The following is a 19,726-nucleotide window of genomic DNA, read 5'->3' on the forward strand; positions in this document are numbered from 1 at the left end:
CCCAAGATGAATGTGTGCCGTGACAGGTGTCAACTGCCCTTGCAGGGACTACTACACGTCTGTGGAGTACTGCTTCTGCGAGTTCTACTACTGGTGCAACAGTGCACATAGCAGGATACCCACGATGCCCCTCCTGCTGCTGCTGCTACCATTGGCATTGTTGCTGGCATGGGACCCATGAACTACCCACCACGATTGCTGCACGAATCTAGGGTTTGCAGCTCTGTATGCTGCATCAATTCGTGCTGAGCTGGCACTTGAGTGGAGCATCCGGTGACATGTTTAATCATTCCAATGCTGTTTGATATGCATCGCAGAGAGGTTTGAATCTCTTATATATCAGCAAATAAGTTCTATAGTGCACGAGGCCAAACTGCATGTCATGCAAATGGGCCCTCTGTACACTTGGCTGATGCCAGGGAAGGCAAGCGATAAAAATAGCTGAGCAAAGTGCCCTCACACTACTCCTAGATCAAGAGCTTTGGGAACTAAACAAAATTCACAGCATTGACAAAGGATATTTCAGCTTGCCCTCGGTAGCCTTTTTGCTTCGACAGAATTCCATCGGCCCATCGGGGAGACAAAGCAACCTTTTTAAAATACTTCACCTTGGTTGCTGGCGTGCCTTTTATTAGTGATGAGTCCCAGCCGAAGCAGGTGAGCATGTTAGCACTTACTTTGTTATGGGTGCAAAAAATGTATTAAACACACAAGCACAGTGTTTGAGGAACAGTGGTCCGTTTTCTCCTGTAGTAAGGAAACCCATCTGCACCTTTTGTCAACAGTTGTCCTCTAGCTTTCTGTTTGTTGAGCTAGCACAAAGAAATGCCTGCTGATGATGCAAGCAGCTCTGCAGAAAGCACATATAAGGAAGCCAAGGTCAGTGCATACTTTGCTTGTGAGGTGCACCTCCAGTCTCCCAGTGGCAACATTTAGCAGCTACAATTGTGGCTGCGAATACTGATAGAGCATGTCCATGGGCTTTACTAGCCACCACAAATGCATACATGTGTCACATGGGCACAGAAAATTACTTTAACTGGTTAATGCTTTAAATTTGAATGCCATTTGCATTATGTCACATGGACACACTTAATATTCATTATTACATGTGTTCTCTAGAACTCATTCAACCGAGAAATGTATACTCTCAACGTTGTACCTTGCGCAGTGGAATAGTAATTGAAGTGCCTCTATCAGCCTCTATCGTGAAAAAAAAAAAAAAATTTAAACATAACTTTCATCTACAACACTCCTATCAGAAGTTGTACTTGGCAAACTTTCTCAGGCCGGTGTTACAAGTTCGATGCGGCAGGTGCTGTTTTGATTTTGGGCTTCAAATTCCCCATGCACTGGCTGAAGTTTTTATGGTTGGTTGCTGCATTGTAATAGACAGCTGCAAACTCATGCTAACAGCACCATAGTATGCTTATTTTTTAATTAGAACCCAGAGATTGGCCGCTTCAGAAGATAGTCACTGACATAATCATGTCAAATGCCATTAAATTTGGACGTGTGGCAGCTGCGTTGAAAAAAATGCCGTTAAAAGACCTCGGGCATTAACGGTTTTTAATCATTTTTTGTGCCTGTGTGGCACACATACAAGTGATCCCTTGGGTGCTGCCATGGCCTAGCATGGAGAGCCTGTGCCTGTTTTGTTTGTGTGTGGCGTTGCTGATTACGCTTTGTCTCAGCTTACAGCAGGCTGAACATGCTGTTACATTACCGATTGTACCATCTGTGAAAAAATTTGCTATGCAAGCATATCCTGCATATCCTGCAGTGAATTGTGGTTGAGCTTCTGGCTCATTTGGCCCATTATTCGAAAACTTCACTGCCCCTGACCAGATACATTTAAAAACAATTCTATACTTGTTTCACAACATATTTGTTCGATACCTTACAGGGTGTATTCATATAAGCTTGGCTGGGCATGTCCGGTGACCATTTTCAGTTTTGGTGAAAAGCTCTGTTTTGCTGGCCAAGCGTCATGGGAAAGAGAAAAAAGTTTCGCAATTGAACTTCAGCCAGATTTGGTATAAATGCTTAATGAAAATTGCTGAATGTGACCTTGCTCAGTGGTAGAATAGCCATTTCACCTTTCGGCGCAGGGTCCAATGCAGGTGTGCTTACCATACACCATACAAAATTTAACTGATATAATCTGTATGTTGTGGAGATGGGTTTGTGCTAGGCTCACCCTGCAAGCGCGGTCGGGAAAAGATGCGACACTCCTCCACACTGCAAAGCACAAAGGGCACTACGGCCGGGTTTGTCAATACTGCACAGAGAAGGCACGGATACCACAGGCAGATTGTCAACAAACGTGCGTTTATTAACCCAGGATGCAAGACAGTGTGACAGTCACGACTTGTGTGCAAATGGCTCACCGCAAGACGAATCAGTACGCATGCCTGCACTGAACATCAATATACTCATGTGATGCCGTGCAAATTAGGGAGTTTTCGAATAGGGGCGGCAAAGGTTTTGCGGCAGCAAGAAACAAACAAAATTAGCGGCAGCGCCACTGCGCATGCGAGAGATGCAAACAAGGTTTTGCATTTGCGTTGGCGACTATTTCACCAAAGTAGCGCAGTGACCCAAGCTGAATACAGAACTTTTGTGATAAGAAATATGCCGTCACTCATTCAAGTGGTGGCTCTCGCCGTGTTCGACCTCATTTGCTAATACCATATTTAACTATGCACCATGTGCGATTCTGATCACAGTGGCTCTTTTGCAAAGCCCCGCTATCAGCCATAAGCATAGAAAAAGCTCAACTCTAATCCTAGAATGTTACATACAAAGCAAAGCACCAGCAAGACGATACAGCGACACTGCATTGCACTTCCGTCAGAGAAAAAGTGCGAATGACAAATTGGATGGCTCCGACGGGCCAATAGAGTTTCTCACTATATACAGTTGAACTCACTTATAACAATATTCAAGTGCCACGAAAATTTCATTGTTATAATTGTTATAACCGAGTTGCATGAAAAAATCAAAATAAGGGGATCGCGGAGCTCATGTAAGAAAACTATAATGGCGAGGAGGCCACTGCCCCTCCCCATCCTCCGTCCATTTCCTCCAGCTGGCTGCCGATTGTTCTCACTCGTTTAACTGTTTCCTGGGCGCTCCGATCGCGTGTAACAAGCTGCAGCTGTCAGCGTTAAAGAATGGCACTGCTATGACAACTGCAAGGAGGTGTCACGGGTGGCAAGCGATATGCGAGCACCACCGAAGCATCACTTTGGTGGCCCCAAGAGGGGCCTTTTAGGAATTGCAAGAAAGTGGCTGCGGCAGCCTGTCAGCTTGAGAAATCCAGAAGAAACGCTGAGGACAGATCGCCACAAGCATCTCGCACAAGCATCTCGCCACGTATTTCTCACTGGCTTGCACGAGAAAAGTCTATGTCCACCCATGCTTTACGTGAAGCTTGCCGACATCCTTCTCCAAGGCATCCAAGTGCTCCACGTAGTGCAGCAGAAGGTTTCTCGCGAAAATGAAGTGCCGGAGGGACTGAATCATCTGCCGGGCCCCATGTGAGCACAACGTGGAGGCAGCCTGCACTGTCGCGTCAACGCTGCCGTCATCGCCGTCGCTATCCGATGCAAGCACGTTTGCGACGATCATCTCATCAGTTAGAAGCACTTAGTTTCCAAATCCACAGCTGTGTGCTTTCTTTTCACCGGCAACGTTGTGCATTGCCGATGATCAGCGGGCGAACCAGCCATCTTCTGTTTTGGCGGCGAGTCAAGTGAAGCTGAGAAATCGCTTGGCCAGGAACGACTGCGACGCAACCGACAAAGACGAACGCGAGCGATTAGGCTGTTTGCAGAACTGCGCTGAATAAGAAGCCACCGAACAACATGCGAGCAATCTCTTGCGGTGCAGTTGGCACGGTTCATTCGTGTTTCGGAAGGTGGGGCAGTGTAGAGCTATGGGCACAGCCCATTCTTGTTCAGAGCGGTGGAAGGGCGACGAAAGAGAGCCGCGCGGAGATGGCTGGAAAGTGAGCGCGCGGCGGCTGTTAGAGCAGCGGCCCATCGTGCAGCGGCCCATCATGCAGCGGCTCCAATTTCTAGTTTTCTTTTTTCTTTTCAAGGATTTTGCATTTCACTACCTTTCTGCTTGGACATCCAGCAGCCAGACTTCGTTGTTATAACCGATAATGTGGCGTGGAGGCATTGTAGTAAGTGGGTTATTTTATCATGGAAAACATACAAAAGTCGACGGTGCAGCAGCTTCTCATTGTTATAACCGATAGATTGTTAAGACTGGTATTGTTATAAGCGGGTTCAATTGTAGTGAGAAACTATGGACGGGCCTCTGCTTCCTTCTATAATGATGATGATAGCGTGCAGTTGGTTTTGATTTGTTTTACTAGCTGCGAAACGTCGATGGAAGGAGAGTTTTGCTTTTATGCATGTCTTGGCGCAGGCTCGGCGTAATTTTCTTCTAAAATGCCGTTTTGGCTCAGGATGGTGCAAAGGCACGCTCTCGGCACAGTTTGGCGCAGCTGTTCCATCACTGCCTTGATTCATTTATCTCCCAAGAAATGACCTGCAAGAGTTTAGTGAACTCAAAATGAAGACTGGGGAGCCGGTCTGTCCCATGCTTGAAATACCTCGTAGTGGATGTGCTGTGAGACGAACTGCTGGAGAGAAGAATGGCTGAGTCTATAAGCAGCATAAATATACCATATTTAGTCGCATAATGATCACACTCGCGTAATGATCGCACCCCTAAATTTTGTCACCAAGATTTGATATTTTTTATTTCCCGTGTAATGATCGCACCCTGAACTTGTTGCAGCGATATGTGGTGTGCCAAGTGTAACTAATCATGATTGCGCTTACCATCTGTCGAATGCTACGCGAATGATTCCTGAAATCTAGAAGCGTACGGTGAGGGGCTAGTTGGTATGACATTATGAGAACAAAGAAAAACTGCGCAAAAAAGAACAAGACAGAGAAAGAACCACACGACACAGGCGCAGACTAACAACTGGTTTAATGCTCCAACGCCACTTTCCTACCAACAACAGAACGCATGCGCACCAACCGCAAAGACCAATGCCGCTATCATGTAGTCAAGCCTAGAAACGCCAACTCTTTGTGGTACAAATGTATGGAAGCCTCACTAACACATTTATCCGGCCCTAATCTTGCGATTTCTAAAGCTTCGATTACTTCACGCTCTTTCTTATCACTTGCGCGTCCGACAATCTTAGTCCTGCCGAAAAGTGGAGTACAAACATTGCCGTCATGCGTGCAGGTCTTGCAATGCTTAGGAAGATGCTGTCCTCTAGAATCATCTAGTGAATTGGCATGTTCTAATAATCTAATATTAATGCAGCGGCCTGTTTGTCCAACGTACACGTTGCCACAACTCAGCGTAATCTCATAGATGACATTCGCTCTACAAGGCACAAACTTGTTCCTGTGGTTATTGCTGCACTCGATTTTCTTTTTCCTATCAGGTCTAGCTAAATTGCACAGACTGGACAGCTTACAAGGTGCCGAAAAGAGAACCTGTATGCCGAATTTACCCGCGACCCTCTTCAGGCCGTGCGAGACCCTGTGGACATAGGGCATAACTTCATACTTCCTCCTCTCCTGTGGATCCGCCCCACGAGGCTTTGAACTTGGTCGGAAGGACTTCAACAGGGACTCGGCAACAGCCAGAAGAAGGGCCAACGGAAAACCGGCCGACCGAAGGCGATCAGCTTGGGCATCAAAACTAGACTGAACCTTGTGTGGACAGGACTTCACTAACGAAGCCCTGAGGCACGTTGACGCAATCCCCCTCTTGACCAGCTTCGAATGGCTCGAGTTGAAGGGTAGAAGTGCTTTTTTCGACCTAGGCAAGTACGCCCAGGAGAGGTGGTCAGGATCGTTAAAAAATAATCTTAAGTCTAAGAATTGCAAGCAAGAGTTTTCAGGAAGTTCAATAGTAAAATTAAAACTGGCAAAAGCAGACTTAAAGGATGCTAAAACCTCCGATGCCACCTGTGTCAAGTTATCGTTGTAGTCTAAATTTAAAAGAATTAAGAAATCATCGACGTATCGGAACACACGAACGATGCGGTCGTCAGAAAGTACCCGCGCTAGCGAGCGGTCAAGTTCGGCTAAAAGGATCTCGGACAAAACAGGGGCTACACACGACCCGATGCAGATACCGCGTTTTTGAACATAAAATTTATCCTGCAAACTCACAATGTTTGAAGAAATATATGCCTTAAGCAACTCTAGAAAACCTTCCACAGAAATAACACACGCATTCTGGAAAGACACAGCACCAGATCGTTCAATACAGTTCCGGACAGCGCAGAACAGGTCTTCGTGGGGAAGGGAATAGAACAGCTCTTCAATGTCAACCGAGAAGCCCGAGTTAACAGCAGAAAGGTTATCCCCTAGTACTTGCGCCACGCGGTCTGAGCTGCTGACCTTATACGGATCGTCAGGTGCCAGACTTCCCAGATGGCGCAGAAGGTACTGACTGACCGCGGCTTGCCAGGAACCAGTTTCCGTAACGATGGCTCTGAAAGGGCACTCCATCTTGTGGCTCTTGGCACTGAAGAACACTGAGACCACAGTGACCTTGTTTTTCACCACTTCACTTTTTAGCCGATCGAGTTTCAGATCCCTTAATAGTGCAACCGCCTTTGCCTTCACTTTAGACGGATTCAGATCTACAATCCTAAAGTTCTTTAAGACAGCGGACATGGCCTTATCACTAAAAAGCTTCTGGGGTAAAACCACAAAGCCTCCTTCCTTATCGGCCGTCATCAAAGCGAGATCAGAGTTCCTAAAAAAGCTTGCCACCGATCTCACCATGGAATTTCCTTTCTTCGTGCCTTTGAAAGTATTGCGGATCACATCAACGCATTCTAAATGGCAACGTTCTTTCTCTTCGCCTTGAACTTTGTCAGCAATCCTATGCGCCGTCGCCATAGTCAAGTTCAGCCAAGTTCAGCCTGGAAGTCTCTCTGTGCAAGCACGAGGCTTTGGCGACGGCGCATAGGATTGCTGACAAAGTTCAAGGCGAAGAGAAAGAACATTGCCATACGTACTTTGCCAACGAACGTTGCCAACGTACTTTCTGACGACCGCATCGTTCGTGTGTTCCGATACGTCGATGATTTTTTAATTCTTTTAAATTTAGACTACAACGATAACTTGACACAGGTGGCATCGGAGGTTTTAGCATCCTTTAAGTCTGCTTTTGCCAGTTTTAATTTTACTATTGAACTTCCTGAAAACTCTTGCTTGCAATTCTTAGACTTAAGATTATTTTTTAACGATCCTGACCACCTCTCCTGGGCGTACTTGCCTAGGTCGAAAAAAGCACTTCTACCCTTCAACTCGAGCCATTCGAAGCTGGTCAAGAGGGGGATTGCGTCAACGTGCCTCAGGGCTTCGTTAGTGAAGTCCTGTCCACACAAGGTTCAGTCTAGTTTTGATGCCCAAGCTGATCGCCTTCGGTCGGCCAGTTTTCCGTTGGCCCTTCTTCTGGCTGTTGCTGAGTCCCTGTTGAAGTCCTTCCGACCAAGTTCAAAGCCTCGTGGGGCGGATCCACAGGAGAGGAGGAAGTATGAAGTTATGCCCTATGTCCACAGGGTCTCGCACGGCCTGAAGAGGGTCGCGGGTAAATTCGGCATACAGGTTCTCTTTTCGGCACCTTGTAAGCTGTCCAGTCTGTGCAATTTAGCTAGACCTGATAGGAAAAAGAAAATCGAGTGCAGCAATAACCACAGGAACAAGTTTGTGCCTTGTAGAGCGAATGTCATCTATGAGATTCCGCTGAGTTGTGGCAACGTGTACGTTGGACAAACAGGCCGCTGCATTAATATTAGATTATTAGAACATGCCAATTCACTAGATGATTCTAGAGGACAGCATCTTCCTAAGCATTGCAAGACCTGCACGCATGACGGCAATGTTTGTACTCCACTTTTCGGCAGGACTAAGATTGTCGGACGCGCAAGTGATAAGAAAGAGCGTGAAGTAATCGAAGCTTTAGAAATCGCAAGATTAGGGCCGGATAAATGTGTTAGTGAGGCTTCCATACATTTGTACCACAAAGAGTTGGCGTTTCTAGGCTTGACTACATGATAGCGGCATTGGTCTTTGCGGTTGGTGCGCATGCGTTCTGTTGTTGGTAGGAAAGTGGCGTTGGAGCATTAAACCAGTTGTTAGTCTGCGCCTGTGTCGTGTGGTTCTTTCTCTGTCTTGTTCTTTTTTGCGCAGTTTTTCTTTGTTCTCATGATTCCTGAAAACATGCCAAGTCGTCTGCACGCACCGAACATTCTTAAGCAGATGCCATATTTCATTCCTTTTATCACTTTCTGCACCATAAAAAAAAAGCTACAACCAAACTTTCCTTGGCTTTATTATTTGTAGGCTTCATAATCGTCTTGGTCAACAACAACAATATAAAGGGAGCCTTTTGATTCCTGTCTGCAATAGTACGCACACAACAAATCGTGAGCAGCAACGATAGTGGCCACGTTTACGCTGATATGTTAGAAGTGTACCCTATTCATACGCCGACGCTTGTAACGCAGCTAAGATATTCACCCACCCTTAGCGGAAACATGCCGTATTAGGATAGGAATGAAGGCATATGCCGCAGTTTCCGCAGCATGCCCGCCATGTGTTTCTATGTCACTGGCAGCTAAGCGCGCCCATCTCTGTTTCTGTCCCCTCAAACTGGACATGGCTATGTTATTGTCGCAAACTTGCCGATATTAGGGAGTTTTAGAATAGGGGCCCCAATAGTTTGGGGCCCCAAAGAGCTTTGCGGGTGTTAGCGTTGGGGCACGTAGGAGTGAAGAGATTTAGAATAGGGTTTGACGCTTGCGGATAGCGTCTTGCGCTGACAGCGCCACTACGGCGTCAAAGAAAAACTATTAGAAATAATTACATAAAATATACCATTTTATGATAGGAATAATAATTTTTACTTGCGTGTATTCGCGTTTAAGTACAATTTAGAGGTTATTCTCTGTAAGCAGCAAACAATTAGTTGCGCTTAGTTTTGAGCAAACGAACTTTACTAGCCTTCACCAGCCAAGCTTAGCCGTGTTAGGCCTACGAGCCATAAAATCCACAATCGAATTCAAAATCAGTGGCGTCTAATGAGTCAATCTTCATAACACACGCTAGTTGAGAGAAAGCGATAACTGCACTCACTTCTCCTAACTTGCGAACTTCACGCGTTACCGCGAATTGAACCCAGTTTTGTGTTAGGTTAGAGCCGTCGCCTCGATGGGTGCCGCCATGTTTGCCGATGCAAAGCTTTTGGGGCCGCTATTTGGGCTCCCGCTAATCGCTGAAATAGCGTTCCCAACGCAAAAACCAAACGGAGTTTGCGTCTTGCGCATGCGCAGTGGCTTCGACGCTATTTCTTTGGGGCCCCAAAACGTTTGGGGCCCCTATTCTAAAACTCTCTATTAACAATATTATTCATTACTGATACGGAAGAAACTGTTTCAATGCGTGTAATGTACTCATGAGAAGAAAAAAAATCGTGTTCGGCGCATTCAGCTTGCTCCGCTTGCCGCCATTTTTTTTTTTAATGTCCCGCACTACATACAGCGGCAGCCGCCTATTTGTTGACCTGTTGTCATCCCGCAGCAAACGCGGGATGAAAAAAAAATTTTTTCTTTTTGCGGGAAATTTAACCCGCGTACGCCCCTGAATTTGCGTCAATTATTTTGGACGAAAAAGTGAGATCATTATGCGAATAAATACGGTAACATCTATTCCGTTCCCATCGTCTATTCCTTCCTATTTGCAGTTCGCGATGTGTGGCTTAGTGTGGTGTTGGTTCACTCAGGCACTGCCAAGTTCCGCCGTTTATGTACTCCCTCGTTGATCAAGTTGCAAGCCTGTACTTCACTGGGAAAATTGTTCTCGAAGCCTATCCACTCAGTTCTGCAATTAACTGCACGCAAGAGATACACTTAGAGGCCCAATATAGAGACCAAGCCCTGTGACAGAGCACCATTGTTCTGTTGCTGTACCCATGCACAGCCTTTGCTCGTTTCCGCTTCAAGCGTTGTTTCATCAATCCGTACCTACTGTACCATCCCGGAACGTTTTCGTTTCGTAAGTGAAAGGAAGTCAACATGTGTGCACACACCCATTTTATGTGGCCGTGGCAATAGCATTTGTTCTTTCACATTATTTACTTTGTAATTACGCAGCCAAAGAAATAATGCAACATATTTTTTCACATTGTGTTAGTGCATGTCAGTGCGCTTAATTTGGGAAATTTGAAGAGAATTGGCAAAATTTTATAGCTGCGCTTTGCGTAGATGTGAAGAAAGAATTCTGAACTTTGGTGTAAATGTTAAAGGGCCCCTGAAACGGTTAGGACAAATTTTGTAGACGCGTAGGGTACAGCTTAAGTAGAACATTCGCACCACAATTTAAGTGAAGCGTTAGGTATTAATGGAGCTACAAGCGATTAAAAGTTACCCTCCTCCCTAGCCATGCTTTTCCTCCTCAACTCGTTCGCCGAGCGAGCGGGGCTAAGCTCCGCCTTCACTGGTTTACCGTCGCGATGCGACATCACATCTTCCACTTCCGGTTGTTTTGGAGCCCGCCCCCGCCCGCGCGAGACCTCTCCGCTAGCCGCTTGGCCGTCGACCCCAAGCGAGAGCTATCGAAGCAGTGTGCGTTGCGAGCATTCTGTCGTAGCGCCGAACGTGTTTTGTATTCCGGTTACCACAGGTAAGCTGGTCATTTCGGCAAATGACTGGAGGCATGAACTCAAGCTGATGAAGGAACGTTAGCGTAGACGTACGTGAGCGGCCTGATCGGTCTGCACGGTCCATACACTTGTTGGCGCAGTGCTTAACCAGCCATACAAAGCGCTAACATTGCTCTAACCAAGTGTAAAACATTTTAAACATTTATAAAAACGTGTTGATGATTACACTCCTGCGAAAAATACACACCAGCAGCAAAGAAGAATACACTTTGTTGCTGCTACTGTGTATGGTTGAGCTTTGTGCCACCAGGTGGCTGCACCGCGCAGACCATTCACATTTGCCCTTCTGCTCATCTCATGGCTGATCCCGTTACGGCACAGTTAAGGGGCCAGACTCTGTCCCCTTGCTCTTGCGTTTGCCCTAATACCGGACTCGCGAAACGCTATTGCATTAGTAATCTTCCGGTGTAAAGTGACGGCCACAAACGCGCAAATCCTGGCGCCGATCGGATAGCGGCAGCCCGATGCGCAGCAGCCAGTTCGCTCGTACGCTGCCTTGCAGTGGGACACGATGTCGCAGCTTGACATATTGCCAGTCGTTACGTTTGCAGTCCACAAGGCAACAAAGTCGAATCATAGTGCTCGCGAAAAGACTGAGACAGACTCTGACCGCGGAGCTCTCGTCAAAATGGAGTACGTTGTAACACAAGCAGACGACACTTGCTGTGTGCCGGAAGTGCTTAAGTGTACTGAAAAATTATTCTTGTACATTCTCTTTATGTTACTTTCTTTTCATAAAAACAAATTAACTAACATTCCAACTATTAGGAAGATCATTAGTTTACCATAAAGTTGGAAAAATTATCGATCACGCGCCCTTGTCAGCCAATCGGATAGCTCGCCCCACTGACGTCGTATGGGTGATTTCGGTCATATGGGTAGGGGCGGCTTAAAATTCCGCCGAGCAGTGTGCTGCGATCGGCAGCGATGTGCATTTTTAAAACCTTATAATAAATTGCACGCTTTACGTGGGGCACTTAGATGTGTCAATCAATGATCAGGAGGACCTACTCTAACAACTCAGTACGTTTGTAGAAAATCGTTAAAACCGTTTCAGGGTCCCTTTAAGCAATGTTCTTTCTTTCTAAAAGTTTTATTGTCAATGTCATAGCAGTGATACACCATGGTGATAAGTTCGAATCAATGGTACTGACTCCCCAGTCTGACATTAGCTATTCTGAGAGCCGCAGCCAAAACAATTTTCCTTAGGAGCTAGCTAAAATGTGTATCTAGTGAAATGCCCAAAGGAGCGCTTATGACCAACAAGACGCTTGGGTATTTTTTTTTTGTGGACAAAATTCCGAGACGAAAAGGCTTGGCAAGCCGGTAGAAAATGGCAGTTTTGCTCTCCGCACACATGACTGCACGACATGGGAACACGCAGATGAAATGAAAGTACATCTCTCTCGCTATGGTACAAAGTAAAACAAGAACACGCAGACATTAAGTTCATGTGTTTTATTATTTGTGTAAATGTTAATTCATCTCTTGGAGCAACAGATTAACTGATGTTGTCTTGCATAATTCTCGAAGTCGCCCGTCGCTACGAGTGATGCCACAGTAGTACCATGTACGTAGGCGCACTTGCATGATGGACTCTGAGCATGGTGCCCACGAGGAGAAGGGCAAACATTTAACATTCCAGCTCTTGTCGTGGCGCGTAGCGGACCTTGCAGGCACGATCATTGGTGTGCATGGTATGTGCTGCGCTTGTCCGTTCGAAATGGCCAGACCTGGCGAAAAGTCCTTTAAAAGAAGTGTCATTGTCATTTTTGCATACGAAGAAGACAGTAACTCGCATACGTAAATGCAGGCTTCCATTTCTGTCTCAATGTTGTGGCTTGTTACTGTTACCTCCTGGCATGATGTACCCAGTACTGGCTAGTCTCAAACTTTTTAAAAGCCTTACCAATACACATATGGCGGAAGTAGGTTTGCATACAAATGCACTGCAACAACGTGGTCAGTCAAAAAATAAAAGAAGGTATTGGCCAAAGCAGGTGCATGTATTGGCTTGTGGTTCTTTTTTGCATTTCATGATTAGAGCTGTGAAGGCTGCTATGCCAGTCTGCATTTCATTGTGACACAGGACTTCCCTTCATTCTTGGTAAGGGTGCACAAATGTTTAAAGCTTTTGAATAATGAATGAGACTGTCACAATTCGCAAATTTATTATTTCTTTTGTGTCTGTCCCTCTCGCTATGTATATGCCGAGCTGGTGGCGAACTATGGCGACAGTCACTACAAATTTCCACTATTAAAGAGAACACTTGAGTGATGTCCTGCAAAAGTGCAGTCATTCAGATTTGCAGCAGATAACTTGTGGCTGGCAGCTCTGATTCCTTTGGACACACATTGCTTCCACAGTCATTTGCAGCCAGCAAAGTGAATGGACCAAACATCGCTAGCAGCTCGGCACGAATCTCTTTGGACACGTGTGTCTTGAAATGCAGAAAGTGAATCGCTGCTCGTGCTTCAACCAACTCTTCTGATGGACATCGCCCATTTGGTTTTGATGTCCTAGCGTGGTGCACAGAATGCAATTTTTACATTCCGCTAAAACTACAGAAACATGTGCTCATTTTGATGCCTGTCGTACACAAATGCTCAAAATTTATGGTACCAATAGTATGAACTTTACGAACGCCCCTCGTTATGATCACATTTGTTATTTTTGTACTGTGTTCGATGAATACTTGTACACTGAAGTTTTCTGCAATCAGATGTGATTTCCTTATGAGACTGTACAGTTAAACCTTGAGATAACAAAGTGTAAAATCTGCAATTTGCTTCATTATATCAAAATTTCACAATATAGAAATTCGACCTTTTGTGCAATGAGTACAGTCGCCGATAAATTTTTCTTACACAGAAGGATCTGCAATATTTTCCGAATTATCGGGCAATAAAAAAAAAGCAAATTTGAATGAGAAAAAGAAAAACATTTTGTTGAATTTCAGAACTGGCAACGGAAGAAGCTCTCCCCCTCCCCTTTATGCACAGGAAGACAGTGCCTGGCTAAGCCTTGCATGCTTTGACTTGCGCAGGAGCATACAGCATGCGGGCACGATTAGTTCTTATTCCACTTGTACTTTATACAGAATGTGCCATTGCTTCTCTTCTACGTCACGAGAACACTTGTAATTCGACCATTTGGCCAACTGCAGCCACGGAAGTTTCCATTTCTTGTCTCTGTATTCCTTAGCGACGACACTGAAATAGTGTACCAATATAGTAAGCTCATTATTTCGAGGTTCCAAATACATGGTGTTCTAAGGATGAGAAGTTATAAAAAGTTAAAACACGTAATGGTAGCATTCTCTCGCAGTAAGATTGTTAAGAGCCAACCTGGCTAGCAGTGTTTTGAATGCTTTTGTGGTGTCTGTGTTTTCTCCTAGGGCCATTGACTGACAGTCTTCTTGTTCTAGGTGCCTTGGAATTGTGTGATCCTTGCTCATGTTTAAAAGTTCTGCGAATGTGTACTGTCATTTTGTATCCGTCCAGGCTCCAAGAAGTTTTCATGTGGAGCCATCGACAGCTTGTGATTGTTTACTCAAACACATGGAATGAAAAACTTTGTACAAAAATGAATAAAAATGTCCTGTACACTGCTCCGAGCACTGGTGTCACTCACTGTACACACTATTTACACTTAGTAGTCAGACTCGGGCACAGGTGACGGTGGTGGCGGGTGGCAGAAGGCCCGTTCATTGAGAGGCGATGGCGGGCAGCTGGCATCGGAGACGCAGCCGCGACTGCGCGGCGTTGGTGGTGGCGGATTGGGGTCAGAGTCATAGAGAGAGTCATCACACCGGAAGCGGCACGGGCACGGCTCGCTGTCGTCGCACACGTCCGTCGAGCACGGTGTGGGGCCACCGTAAAGTGTGGCTGGGCTGGGTGGCGGATTGAGTGTCTCGCGTGGGTAGCCGTTGCTGGATGCAGTGCTCGAGGGAGGAGGCGCCGCGGGCGGCTTTGGGTAAGGCAGCATGCGATAGGCGGCGGCATGTGGTGCGACCGCTGCCACAGGGGCGGCGCGCGTGCGTTGCTGGTAGCAGCACAGGCCAATGGCCAGCAGCACCGTCAACGAGCCGAAAACGATAAGCAGCACCACAGTGGTGGTGGCCGTGCGGCTGGCACTGCTCACAGCTTCGCAGACAAGCTCGTCTGAACTGTCGGCACAATCGGGCTGTCGGTCACACACACGTGAACGGTCGATGCACTGGTCACGCGAGTGGCAGGCGAACCGGTCGGCGCCACAACACAGTTCGTCCGACTCGTCGGCGCAGTCGGCCTTGCCATCGCACAGTCGTGGCTTGGGCACACAGCCACCATCGCGGCAGCGAAACTCCGTGCCCGGTGTGCAGCCAGGTGGGCAGTCGCGCTCGTCAGAGCGATCTGCGCAGTCTGCAGCACCGTCACAGCGGGCCTCCAGGGCAATGCAGCCGCCTGCGGCGCAGCCGAACTCACGCTCGGCATTACAGCGGGCCACAGCCACGCACTCGCCCCCTCGTAGCACTAGTCCCGGTGGGCAGGCGCACTGAGCACGGCTCCGCACCGAGCGGCATAGATGCGAGCAGCGGTGACCCACACATGGGTGCGTTGCTGTCGTTGCTGGCCGTCGCACAGCCAGTAGTGCAGTCAGCTGCGGGCGGCGCGCTTGCAGTGGCCGCACGTCAGTGCCACTCAGCTTGTGGGCACGCAGGATGCACTGGTCAGTACGGTCTAGGATGAACAGCTGGTCTCCTGACACGGCCAACGCATTAGCCTGTACATTGGACAGCAGCACTTTCCTGCACACCAGAACAGACTTCGTCACCATTTTTGTTTTGTATGGAGCTACGGTTTCTCACACTGTACAGAGTTGCAACGCTGTACTTCGATATAACGAAGTAGGTCAAATAGGCAGTTTTTCTCGTTATACCGAAATACAGTCTTTTATGTAAATGAACACAATCCCCAATGGATTTTTCTTACATGGAAGGGGCCAAAAAAAAATCTTGAATTTGAGAGTTTGCGACGAAAGAGACGGTTTCATGCAGTGTCAACCATATCTTCACGTCAATGGTATGAAGGAAAGCCAGCCGCACTTTTGTGCCCACTCTGCCCCCGGGGTCAATAATGTCGCCTACAGCAAGACCACTATGATGAAAAGTGCCAGCAGTGGGCTTCGTCTCTGAAACTCGTGATTACGCAACCTACAGTGCTAAGTGCGCGGAAAGACAGTGCACATGATGCCACGCCATCCGGGCACGCTTTGCACATGCAAAGCCTCAAGGACAGGGTGCACCAACTGTGCATGCACTCAGCCGCGCCAGAAAATGAGATGCACACAAACCTGCTCCCCCAGCCCATTTTCCCTTGCTTATGTGGGAACATGCTGCTCATCAAGCCATCATCCTTCTCGGCTTACCCTCGCATACAATAGGATCTTATCGATTTGAGAGATGCGTTCGCAAACAACCATTTCACCATCTGCATCTGCGGAAGTTTCCATTTATCGTCTCAGTATTCCTTTGCAGCGGCAGCAAAATTTTTTTATATTGAAATCGTGCATAAACACACTTCAGTATTTGAGGTTCTAAACACATGTTTTATGGACAAGTTGCAAGAAGTTACATAGTTCATTATATTGTAACAGATACGAGAGGCAGGTGCAAGAAGAAAGAAGACGAAGAGAACGATCATCGTCCATCTCCTGTAAAGAAAATCATTTCTCCGCAACTCTTCGTAACAATATCAACGTTTAACTGTACTTGTGAACAGTGGGCCCAGACTGCCCAGAACTGCTTGAGGCAGTGCTTCCAGCTAACAAGCATTGCATGCACAGCATATCAGTAATGTGCATAAGCAAGTATGAACTTCATGATATTTTTTATTCATCACAAGTACAGTCGCCAACCGTTTGTTTGGACCTCACGGGGACTGCGGAAATGTCCGAATAAACAGGCGTCCGAAAAGGCAGATTAAGCAAAAAAAGAAATCTTTTATTTCCACACACTTATTCGGGCTCGGCAGTAGGCTTGAAGAAATCGTGAATGCGCCGTTGCATGCTGTTACGTTTACGCGCAATCGGATATGCCTGAATCTCGGAGAGGATCGTACGGTCACTATAGACGGCTGAAAGCAGAGTCACTCCTTGCACATGCGACGGCAGCGTAGCACATGGTGCGGCATTTTCCGACTCGGAGTCATCATCCAGCAATGCGGCAGAAACCTGACGAATGATCTTGCCATCGCCGAGTTCTGCACATGTCAGTACAGCAGTGTCAGCACCGGTGCAACTGTCAAATGAGACGATGTCTGGAATCGCAATAGACCTCAGACTCTGCCCAGGCGGTGCTGCGGAAAAACCAGTCACCAGCGCCCCCATCACAGACTTGGCGCGAACTGAGTAGTGCAAAAAGAGCTGTCCGCAAGCGAAAGTGCATAGGCCACAATGGACCCACCGCTTTCGGTTGTGTTAAGGCACAGTTTCCTAAAAATCAAGGATCTGGAAAGCTTTTTCCGCCCATCCACGCTTCGGAAAGGGAGGAAGCTCAGCAGGGCGAAGTACGTGTACAACATAAAAGAAGTCTCAGGTGTTATTTCGGCGTGCTGCAACTTGCAAGTACAGAGAGCATCAGGTTTGTTTATAGGCATATCAGCATAAAAAGCTAAGCATTTAAAATTAGTTCATATTGAAAATGTCCTGAACACAAGACTTAAGTATCTCCTATATTTTTATGCATTTTATCGTAACATATTCCTCGCAATTATTTACAGAGAGTAAATCCTTCCATAGCCTTTTTCAGGGCAGCAAACAGCATGCGAACATAACGAAAGTAATACCCCTGTCCCACTGGGAGTATTAATGTCATTCGGTGCAACGAATGTCATTCGCCCGCGGAGGTGCTACACAAGAAAAATTAATGTCATTCGGTGGCGATATCAATGGCGAAGATTCCGAAAAAAAAAAAAAAAAGAAACGTGGCATCTAAAGTAGAACAAGGTAGGTATAAAGTGCTTGCATAAGCAATCCACATATTTAAATATATTTTTGGGATGTCACTTCACTGAAAAAAAAAATATCGTAGTAATGCATATAAAAAAAGTTGTTCTATTTCAAACTATGTGGCCACTATAAGCCAAAACAAGGCTTAGCCACCTGACTAGCCGATAAATTGAAAACAAACAAAATGTCTGACATGGCGACGCTGGACGACGATGCTAAGTTGCAGGAGGTGAAGCGATTAGTTGCTGCGTACTTTGCGTTACGAGCAAGGCGTAATAATAAGAGGAAGCGATTAGACGTTCTATGGTCGACGAGCAGAGTGGCGGCGGCCAGACACTGCTGAGCTGTAGAGTAACAACATTTTGCGACAGCCTGCCGCACAGATTTTGTCTCTTTAACGTAACAAGTCCAATAAAACACCCAAACCTTACTGTTTCTATAAGAGTACAGTTTTCAATTTGCAAATGCTGTGACCTGTTTTGCTTTGTTTCTGGGGTTGAGAGTGCACATTCGCTCCGAGTGCGAAGCCGAATGAGTTTCTCGAACTCATTCAATTGCCGAAGTCAATTGGTGCTAATGGCATTAAATATCGCTGTGTAGAAACCGAATAATGTCATTCGATGCTAGTGCTATTTGGTTCGAATGACATTAAAACGCCCAGTGTGACAGGGGTATAAGCTTCCTACAGTGCCTATGTGTCGCATCTTTTTTTTTCCGCAGGAGCTACAGCCTCGCTCAGTAGCTTTGAACTTTTCGCAGACGCTTCGAGCAACAAGCGCGCACAAATAAATGTAAACAAACGCTACATTTTTTTTTTTACACGCGTGTGTTACTTCGCAATTACTCATCCAGTGCTCCTACAGCAACTTTATTGCTCACATTTGAAAAATGCAGTCTAGCAGGCTCGGCACATTACGTAACGTGATTGTTGTATTGGCGCAGGACATAAAAAATACCAAAACTAGATATCAGCTCGCAATACAACGATACTCTAGAACAGGATTTTGAATTCATAAACGAACCAAACTGTTTGGTTAAACTGACCCGCCAAATCTCTCTGTTCCACTTGTTGAGTCAAGCGGAGGCGGACGCCTGTCAAGAGGTGGAAATATCGATGGCACATACGCAGGATGGTTCGCAACATTGTTTTTTCTGTTACCAACGAAGTGGCAGCTGCAGATTCTTGAGTTTTCGCTTGGTTACTGCGGTCCTCCGTCAGGGCTACGCAACACAATTACACCAGAACAAAATTGTCGCACTTTCTCCTGCGAGCTGCTGTGTTGTGGGGAACGCAAGTAATTCGATTACCGAACAGGTTGAACGGCCTGTATCCAGCGCTATCGACTTTCCCCTTCATACGATCGCGATGGAAATCGGTAAAACTGAATGTTGTTATTCAGTCCTTCAAGTTCATGGCAACTTACAACACAACAGTAGCATCGATTGTGGCGTTTCTTGGTAGCGCGCGGTGCTATCGAGGTTGCTGTCGTTTCCACCATCAGTCTGATGAGCGAGCTAAGTGAGCCAGCAAGCGCTTTATGGCAGTTCAGCGGTGCGTCCGATGTTAGGAATGGCCATACGGGGTGACAACATGCCAGCTATTTCAGCCCGCTGCACGTGTTCCAATCCAACCGGACGGGGCGCACTTCAGAGAACTGCGGATAACCGGCAGCCACGTGGCACGGGGTCAGCTCAGGGGAGTTCTCGAGGGGAGGTAATTGGCGGAACCTCCCCATGAGCTTTTCGAGACAACAGACAATGTGCTACCCGGCGTGCCACCCGGGACGGAGCAGAGTTCTACGAAGCCCCTCTGACGTCGGCTCCAGACCTTTACACCAGTGTGTGTGTGCGGCACTGAAACCTGTGCAACATGTGTATGTGAGCCCGCCTCCTCCAAAAGGGCGGGTCATCTTCAATGACGTCGAACTATGACGTCGAGCGGAGAGCTTATAA

General features: G+C 46.8%; 2 protein-coding genes across 5 annotated transcripts in view; one reads left to right on the forward strand and one right to left on the reverse strand.

Moving 5' to 3' along the window:
• The window catches only part of crim (QVR superfamily protein crim), a 114,665-nt gene extending 100,271 nt beyond the window's left edge, over window positions 1-14,394 (forward strand). Inside the window, exon 4 of the mRNA XM_075691048.1 lies at window positions 46-14,394. Coding sequence (XP_075547163.1) covers window positions 46-181 — 136 coding nt within the window. The 3' untranslated portion in view covers window positions 182-14,394. The remainder of the gene's footprint in view (window positions 1-45) is intronic.
• arr (low-density lipoprotein receptor-related protein 6) overlaps window positions 14,316-19,726 on the reverse strand; it is a 466,849-nt gene continuing 461,438 nt past the window's right edge. For all 4 annotated transcript variants that reach the window (XM_075691044.1, XM_075691043.1, XM_075691042.1 and 1 more), the window contains one exon: window positions 14,316-15,572. In XM_075691044.1, the coding sequence (XP_075547159.1) occupies window positions 14,435-15,572 (1,138 nt within the window). In that variant the 3' untranslated portion in view covers window positions 14,316-14,434. The remainder of the gene's footprint in view (window positions 15,573-19,726) is intronic.

Source organism: Dermacentor variabilis, chromosome 4, assembly GCF_050947875.1.
Source record: "Dermacentor variabilis isolate Ectoservices chromosome 4, ASM5094787v1, whole genome shotgun sequence".
Taxonomy (NCBI): Eukaryota; Metazoa; Arthropoda; class Arachnida; order Ixodida; family Ixodidae; genus Dermacentor; species Dermacentor variabilis.